The sequence below is a fragment of the Rhagoletis pomonella genome, unplaced genomic scaffold, assembly GCF_013731165.1.
Source record: "Rhagoletis pomonella isolate Grant_MI unplaced genomic scaffold, Rhpom_1.0 Rhpom_scaffold_00001, whole genome shotgun sequence".
Taxonomy (NCBI): Eukaryota; Metazoa; Arthropoda; class Insecta; order Diptera; family Tephritidae; genus Rhagoletis; species Rhagoletis pomonella.
The window spans coordinates 11985055-11994551 of record NW_023458555.1 but is presented as its reverse complement, the minus strand read 5'-3'; the positions used below and the strand labels follow the sequence as shown (position 1 = coordinate 11994551).

General features: G+C 36.3%; 2 protein-coding genes across 2 annotated transcripts in view; both read left to right on the top strand.

Annotated features, from left to right (window-relative positions):
* The first annotated feature begins 2088 nt into the window (after positions 1–2088).
* The window catches only part of LOC118739084 (protein spartin), a 12271-nt gene continuing 4862 nt past the window's right edge, over positions 2089–9497 (top strand). The window contains exon 1 of the mRNA XM_036470210.1: positions 2089–2300. Within this exon, the coding sequence (XP_036326103.1) occupies positions 2229–2300 (72 nt within the window). The 5' untranslated portion in view covers positions 2089–2228. The remainder of the gene's footprint in view (positions 2301–9497) is intronic.
* On the top strand, positions 2834–4270 carry LOC118739097. The gene is made up of 3 exons (XM_036470232.1): positions 2834–3317; positions 3378–3573; positions 3641–4270. Coding segments are annotated over exons 1-3 (783 nt in total). The 5' UTR covers positions 2834–3315; the 3' UTR covers positions 4226–4270.

Sequence of the window (9497 nt, the reverse complement as noted above, 5' to 3'; positions counted from 1 at the left end):
TGTAGGAAAGTTACGACTACGCCTCTGATATCGCATGTTTAGGTTTGTTCCACACGAGCCCGCGGGTGCCTAAATTTGGTGTTTAAACACCCCAGAAAGCGTTCCTCACGAAAAAAAATGGGTAAAAGAGAGCGAATACTTTTCACTTTTGGATCGTAAACGTCTTCTTCATTGTGCACGAAACAGCGCGGCCTTTTTTTCCGGGCACAAATGTACAAACGGGCAATTTGAAATAACAGCTGTTGTTGTTTAAATCCGAAAGCAAATTTAATAAAAACAAAAGTGGAAAATATCACAGAATTTTCAGAAAATGTAGTTATTTGGTAATTTTATTAACCATATAAGATAAATACACGTAAAATCATTGTTTAGAGCTGATATGTCGATTACGGGCACGAAATGTGGCTTTTTGCGTTCCACACGCTCTGGGCACTTTTGGAACGTGTTGGCCAAGAATGCTAGAATACATCGCTGCATGATACAATAATTTTTAGAAGGTAGTTTCACTTCAAAATTTTTGACATAAACCGTGTCTGTGACAAACGAGCAATGTGGCTACTGCTACGATATAGAACTTGGGGATTATCGCTTGTTATTTTAGATATTTTTTAACAGAACATGTAAAGATTTATATGTTTCATAACTGATCACTTAATTTTTAATATAAATATAATAAAAATCATAAAAATGAAAATATGACAGCAATATTTCCTGTTTATAATGGATTAGATCCATCGCACACCATTGACTTTATCGGCCGCCAATTTAGATGTGCTCGCTAGTCTTTCCATTGCACCACAACCTATTGGTCAGAGCGATTAAGCTGGTGTAATAGGCTGTTTTTGCTTACGCGTAAAAGCACATTTAGCGCATTTAGCTCTAAATGCTACTCTAAATGTACATTTATCCATACAAAATTCGTCACCTAAATGCAACTAAATGCAACTACATTTTTGCATTAAGAATCTAAATGCTAAAAGCAACCCTGTGATCTTCCAAAATTTCCACGATTCGAACATGGTTTAAAGAGAAAAAGTGGCAACATTGCTTTTTCGAGTATACAGTTGCTAGCTGCGTTTCAGTGATCGCCGATCGAGATTTCTTTTATTTTGCATTACATATTTGGATAAAGAAAAGTTAAGCAAATTCAACATCGATTTGATACTGATAGAAATCTGGATCAATTTGTGATCAACTCTGTTTGGTTTGTTTCCTAATTAAGTGAGGAAATTTTAATTGAATGCACCGACAAATAAATATATACACAAACAAATGTTCGTTTATGGTTAAAACAATTCAAGTTTTTGTATTGAATTTTTGGTTTAAAATTTATTTTTTCCTTTTCAGTAGGGTTTTTGCACATTATCTTCTGCGTGAGAATTGATCGTAATATATACGCATCTAAATAAGAGACTGGAACACGGCTGTTTGTCAAAAGCATACGATTTCGAACTCGCGTATATGTACATTTGCTAAATGCTATAGCATGAACGCTCTTCGAAAACATATGTTCGAAAGTGCTAAATGTTGCATTTTAAATGCAGCAAAAACGCTGCATAATGTGCGGACCTCCATACATCTTCATGTACATATTTCAAGCGAGCCCTATCATTTAAATAGGCGGCCGATAAAGTCTGTGGTTTGCGGTGGCTCTTATAGCTGTGTCCTTACATCTATTCCGTGTGTTGCAATATCCACGAAAGCAGCAGTTAATTTTTTATGAAGAAAATTATTACAAAATATTCGAAAATTTCTCTACTTATATGTTTGGCTTTTCTTTCTTTTATTTTTCCAACGTCAAAAGCTGGATTTTTTTTTTGAAAAAGTTGGTACAACAAAAAATACGAAACACGTTTTCTGTCAGATAGCTAACATGGCGGATAAGAAGAAGAAGTGAAACTACCTTCTAAAAATTATTGTATCATGCATCGCTGCATCGTGCGTGTTGGCACATTTTTGACACTTTTAAGAGAGTAACTTATTTTTACGTTCTAATTACTGGAGTATCCCGCAAATCGTGGGGAACGAGGATATTTAAAATCTGGCATCACCACTTAATAACAGCTGAGTTTGCAAAAAAAAAAGCGAATAGATGAAAAGTTAAACGAAAAAGAACACAGAATAACAAAAATTCGATCCATTCTTGCTTAAAAATCATAAAAAATCTTGTTTTCGAAATATTAGCATAGAAATGAGCGATGTAAAACTTTAAATTGTGTTTAAAATGTATGTCGATTAGAATACATATAGCAGTGAAAGCTAAAAGCTCGAGCAAGGATAATTGTAGGAAGTACTCAAAGGTAAGCGGCGGAAATTAAAAACATTTTATATTGGAATTAATGGATTGCTGGGAATACAGGAGAATGAGATACCGGATGGCTTAGCTTAAATAGCAGAGGTCTTGGCTCCAATAGATCCCGAGCCATATTTTCCAATAGGCCCATTAGGAAAGACCTTTGAATAGCAACAGTAAGGGACAAGTATTTCAGTACACGGCAGTGATTTAAACTCTGTAAAAACGCCCTATCTGGCTTGTTTAAACTAAAAGTAGCCAATAATATGTCAGTCGGCTGTTTAGACGCAGTCTACTTAATCTAAGTTTAAACTGGCACTGAAAACGCCCTAAGTAGTACAAAAGGACTTAGCGGGACCAAAAGCTTACAATCTATAAAGATGTAAACTTTCGGTTCATAACTCTTCAATTAACTATTTAATTACAAGATACTAGTACAGCTTGGTTGCTGATTTAAAAAGAGTTTAGCCAAGCGAAGAATGCATCAGTTGCAATTGTACATTTGCACTCGCCAAATTTGCAAATCAATACAAATTTTACAAAATAGAGTGAAAATCTTTTTTTTTTATATCAAAACGGTTCCTTTTTATACCTAATTATCTCTACCTTTTAATCCAAGAAAACCCGTACATTTTCGTGACGTGTACAGTTTTTGATCTTTATACAAAATTGATTTTGGACTTGTACGGTTATCGAACTCACCGATTGTATACGGATGGTGTTGTGGATTCGACGCTCTTACTGATATAAAAATGATGTCTGAGTAGAACGCATGAAAAGCTTTGTGGGGTTTTAACTTTAACTTCATACTGTGCACGGTGCAGCATTCTTGCATACTATATACATATGATATGGTGATTTTGGTAATAAACAAATAAACACTGTGGCAGCACTGACACGTGAACGTATCGTTTATATCGTAATACGGTATGATGACATACGTTAACGAGTGACAAGCGTACTCGATCGAAATGTCATTCCTACACCAACTGTCAACCGAACGCGAGCGACTTTAGGCAAAAATGTAAGTAAATTGTTAAAAAAAATTTATAAGTAAGGTTTATAACTACTTTTATTACTGTAGGTCTAGTTTTAGTAAACTAAACCCTACTCAGAAGGATGTAATGGCTGAGTTTATGACCGAGCACCCGAATTTGGCCCAGAACAATTTTTCCAACTCGGTACAAGGCAGAGCTACATCGGCTAGACTCTGGGAGGAGCTTTCTAGGCGTTTAAATGACGTAGGCCCACCAATTAAAGATTCCAGGACGTGGAGAAAGGTATTTACATATATGAATTTCATAATAAATTTTAACAGAAAAAGGTTTTTATATTGATTACTTACAGGTTTTCGCCGATCAAAAATATCATGCAAAGAAAAAGCTCTTCTTGAATAAGGCATCTAAGCACCGAGGCTCTTATGGCGAGAAGGTTATTACTGCCTCTGAGGAGATGATAATTGAGGCCGCCGGACTGAAAGCTTGTGTTGAAGACGACCAATGTTTGGAAGAGTTAGGAAATTCACCAGCTGCAGCATCCGAGCACAGCAGTGGTAATAGTGATAGTTGTCCCAGCGACGGAGAGGCCAGCTCCTCCCATAGCGTCTTGTCGGATCCACTAAAATCGGAGTTCCCTCCCCTCCGCGTCAAAGCCCCACGCAGAAACACACAAAGACAAAAAAGTGGCAGTGATGAAAAGTTGGCCCTCCTCCAACAAAATTTAAAATCTGTTGCAGACTTCCAAACAAATTTGGTTGCAAAAATAGATAGGCTGGTGGAGACGCAGGAGAAGATGCTATCGGTACAAGAAAGATTACTGGCGATAAAAGAGGAAAAGCACCGCATTCAACAAACCTCGCGAGAAACTGACGTAGAAATAAAACGACTAGAATTAGAAACATTAGCCATGGTAATTAATAATCTCAAACTCTAAATAAAGTTTTTATTCAAATCCGGATATCTGTATTTCATATTTGTCGCAAACCTCTCTTTGCATATGGGCGAATATTCTGGCGCAAGCCGTATATATATGCCGCGGGCACAACTTGTTTTCCATTCCGAGGAGAACATGAAATACCAACTTCGACACAGTTGTCTGGTACATACCAACAAGGTAGTCACTTTCAATAGTATGTTGACACTAAACGTTTGCCAGAAGAGAGAGATTGTAGCTCTGGAGGCTAAGTTTTTGCATGCGACTGCTATAAATTAAACTTTGTTCACGATATTCACGAAATTCACGATTTGCAGGAACGGCTGTTTTCTCCATTAATAAACCTTATGGGAGGTGGTCACCTGGAACGACTTCCTGTAAAAACCTGCAAATCGTGAAGCATCTGGAACGCAGCTATAGATACGTCCTGTATAACAGGTATAAAATGGTGTGCGGAGAGAAAACGACGAGCCTTACTGAAAATGTTCAGCCTTCTTAGCTACCATAGTAGCATTTGGTGAACACACGTATCATATCTTAACAAAACAGGTAGAAGAAATATTGAACCAGTGCTAGATCAATGATATACATATGGATATGGGTACCCAGCAGCTACCCAGCATATTGCTCTGAATGAGAAAGATAGGTGTGTGGTGTACGTACTTTCTCTTGCTGGATGCTTTCGTTCTGTGTCATCTTGCGAAAAACACTACCTAATGCCTAGACTTCAAATTATTATACCCAAGCAATATTGTGCACAAGGGTATTATAACAAGAACAGGACGAAGGATCTCCTGTCATCAAACCAAACAGCATTCACGCCTTGGCACCCACGTCACTGTTGACAGTTATAACTTCGAGAAAATAGAGAATTTCGTTTACTTGGGAACCAGCATTAACACCGATAATAATATCAGCATGGAAATCCAACGCAGGATCACTCTTGCCAACAAGTGCTACTTTGGGCTGAGTAGGCAATTGAGGAGTAAAGTCCGCTCTCGACGTACGAAAATCACACTCTATAAGTCACTTATTATGCCCGTGGTAGTGTATGGCGCCGAAGCATGGACAGTGACAACATCCGCTTGTTTGTTTTTTATTCATAAGGCCCATTGTTCCTACAAATTGTAGTGCGACAAAATTTTTAACCAGCAAAGTAAAACGAAACATTTAAAATAAAAACGAAAATTTCGTTTCAATAAATTAAGCACGAGAAAGTTTTAAAACGATGCGTTTTGTATTACAATTTTCAAAGCTACTTAACTGAAAAACTTTATTTATCGGAAAAGGTTCGTTCCTGATATGGTGCACCTTTTGATTAGAGAAAGCTTTGGTAAGAGTTGCTTACAAAAACAAATTCCAATATGTTATTAAATAACAATTTTTAATTTCTTTATAGTATATTACAGAATCTAACTAGCGTAAATCTAAAAAGCAGTTGTAGTGTTTGGTCGAGCTTCTTCTCCGATGGAGGGACCTACAAGCTGTTTTCATGGCTGAAATACACTCGGAGGTTTGTCATTGCCTGCCGAGGGGCGACCGCTGTTAAAATTTTTTTTTTGCGGTGTTACTTTGACCAGGGCTTGAACCCAGGCCCTGCGGAGTGGAAGCGCGCACTGTTTACATAACAGCGGCCGCCAGAATATATGTAAATATATTTTCATGATTAATTTTTGTTACTAATTTAAATGTAAGTATGTCCATCGATATCAATAAATGTTTGACAGTGTATGTATACATATTTTTAAATATCAATTGACTTGTGTTTTAATCAAAATTATGAAAGTTTTGAAAACGTATATTTTAAAACAATTCCGGCCGAAATGTGCCCATTGTGCAGTTTTTCGTTCGTGTTTTCATACCAAGGCTAACGATGTGTATACACGAAGTTATGCTTTCGCTTCTCACCCCTGCAGCAATAAGGCGGCCAAGTTTCCATAAAGGAGTAGTACTTCACTGGTCAGAATTGGACATTTGCTTGCATCGAAAATGCCAGCCTTCGACCAGTCCCCAAGGAAGCGGTCTAAAGATAGACGAAAAGTACAGTTTGGCAGTGACAGGATGGTGTTGTCTTGCAATTCAATAAAAAAAATTTAAAGAACACCACCCTGTAAATACCTCAATCGCTTCGTCTGGCCTTGATTCAAAGTGAACATTTGGCTGTAGCTCAGTGCGCAGAGATGCTTACCACTATTTGTTAGCTTTCAGGAGGGTCCGGGTTCAAATGCCGTAGAAGCAACATGGTTGTAAAATGATAAAATATTTTATTTTTTTTTTGTGTTTCCAAAATATGAAAAAGTATCTGTGAACTGCAGAACGTAATCGTGTTCCAACGAAAAAAAATCTCCAAAATTGGACTTTTTCAGGACTATCCTACAGTCACTGTTGAGTGGACCGGTCCTTTTCAATTGACCCGCCAATGCTAAAAATGACAGTTGAAACCATTGGCAGGGGAGTTATGAGGGACTAGTGCTGGTAACAATAGGGACTATGTGAGGGCTAACCTAGGGTGAGTCTGAATTGCTGCGGGGACGCGCTTGACACACACACTTATGCAGATGGTTTAGTATATACTAATATTAGTGTGGCCGGCACTGTTTTAAAATATTAAATCCACATTTTAGAATCTCATCTGAATATACATACTACATATGTACGTATTTTTAATTATCGAACAATCGTTTTAACAAGCTCTTTGAAAATTTTCAAACAAACAAACAAACAAGATCGACTTCCGTTACCGTTACCGTTAATTTCTTCATGATTTAATGATCGAATTTAAACCAAATTAGCATGGGACCTCCTCTGAGGTACCACCTTTCCTTTATAAGAATTATAGAAATCGGTAGCACTCTGTTTCACTAAAATTAAACGGGAAAAAATACTGCATACTCGAAAATTTTCTAGAAATTCTGAATACAAATTTAAAAATTTTGTTGAAAATTGCTTTAATTTTTGTGAACTTTATATAAAGTATGAAACTTTGATTTATATGGTTTATGTTATAGAATGAACTATATTTTCATAAATAATTAATGAAACACATTTTTAATGAAAATAATTGTGAATATTACAGCCAGGTTCACCAAATTATTTACATAAGTGAAAATTACTTTAATTTTCGAATTTTTGGTTTCACCAATCAATTTTAATTTTGATTTAAGTGACCTATGCTCTGCACTTAAATAAAAATTAAATCAGAATAACCACACTCAGAGGTGTTAGACGTTTAATCACCTGATCATTGTGTGTCTGCTGCTTACTTGTATACAGCACAGCGTGCCAAAGCTTTCTAAAGCTCTCAGTACAAATGAATGCTTTCGCTGGCCTAGTCTGCTTTACAACCACTTTTTACTCACTTAAATAAATTGTTTATTGAAACTGAAAATTATTTAAATGAGAATTAAATACAAAATTAAATTAAAGTTGATTTCCACTTCCACTATGCAAGGATGAGAGGCATAAGCCACTTAACAGTAGTAAGGATTTTTTTTTAAATTTTGAATTGTGTCGTTATGGCAAAAGACCATTGATATGTCTATATATATATAAAATGTACTAAATACATAAAATGTTTTTTATTGAAAACCGTAAAAATGTTACCTACTGAATCGGGGATGCTCTTATCTTTTGGTGGTATTATCGACTTCCGCTTTCGACCGGAAGTGAGTTACACTGACCGGATAAGATATGCATATTTTTAGTACATATCCGGATTCTAAGGATAAAAATACGTAACTTTTGTATGAAAATTTTTTCTCAGAAGCGCCGTTTTCAATCCCTAAATGACCTTCGAGTTTCAACTCGTCCTGAACTTTCAAAAATGGACGAAAATTTTTTTGATTGGAAAACGAAAAAAACATGAATTACCAAATCGAGGACGCCCTATCTTTTTGTCGTATTACCGACTTCCGGTTTAGACCAGAAATGGCTTATACTGACCGGAAGTCCATTTTTTAATTGGCTTACATATTTTTAGCACATTCGGATTTTGCGCTTAAAAATACACACCTTTTGTCTGTAGTTTTTTTCCAGTTTGGACCTGAAGTGGGCCAAACTGACCGGAAGTCCAATTTTTTACAGATTCGGATTCTGTGGATAAAAATACACAACTTTTGTTTGAATTTTTTTTCTCAGAAGTGCCTTGTTCAACACTTTTTCAACAGGAGTCCAGGACGAGTTAAAGTTCGAAGGTCATTTAGAGATTGAAAAAGGCACTTCCGAGAAAAAAGATCAAAACAAAAGTTGCGTATTTTTGTCCACAGAATCCGAATCGGTAATAAAAAAATACAGGTGTAATTTAACAAAATGGACTTCGGTCAATTTGACCCACTTCCGGTCCAAACCGGAAAAAAGTTTCGGCCAAAGGGTATGTAGTTTTATGCGCAGAATCCGAACAAGTGTTAAAAATATGTAATCCTGTTTAAAAAATGGACTTCCGGTCAGTAGAAACCATTTCCGGTCGAAACTGGAAGTCGGTAACACGACCAAAAGATGAGCGTCCTCGACTTCATGTTCTTTCGTTTTCCAATAAAAACATTTTCGTTAATTTTAGAGGACCAAGGCGAGTTAAAGCCCAAAGGTCATTTAGGGGTAGTAAACGGCGCTTCTGAGAAAAAAGCTTCAAACAAAATTTAAGTATTTTTTTTCTTTAGAATCCGTATCAGTACTAAAAATATGCATATCTAATTTAAAAAAAAAGTGGACTTCCGGTCAGTTTAACCCACTTCCGGTCGAAATAGGAAGTCGGTAATACCACCATAAGATAGAGCATCCCCGATTTAGTAGGTAAAATTTTTGCGGTTTTCAGTAAAAAAAATGTCCCTCCATTTTATAGAGGGTGGACGGGTGGTCTAGGACACACACCCTGTATAGCCAAAAATTTCGAATTAATACAATTAACTCGATAACCATTTCAATCCATAAATTACAGCTCTGCCTAATTTAAACCTTCATTCGAGTTCAAAGCTAATGATATTCTCTCTGCTATACATGGAGAAACGTTACTTATTGTTTCTACTTATGTTTTAGTTTATTAGCGCAGCACAACATTTCTCACACGGCATCCAATGTCAAACAAACTACAAACGCATAAAGGTAGAGGAGAATTATATAAAACATTATCATCAGACAGCAAATAAATGTGTACATACATACATATGTATGTATGCATAACGAACATCGTACCTAAATTGCAAATGGTCATAGCTAGCAAAAAATCCAAAATTCACTTTTTGATTGCTTATGATGCATTTTCTTAAATTCCCCAGAT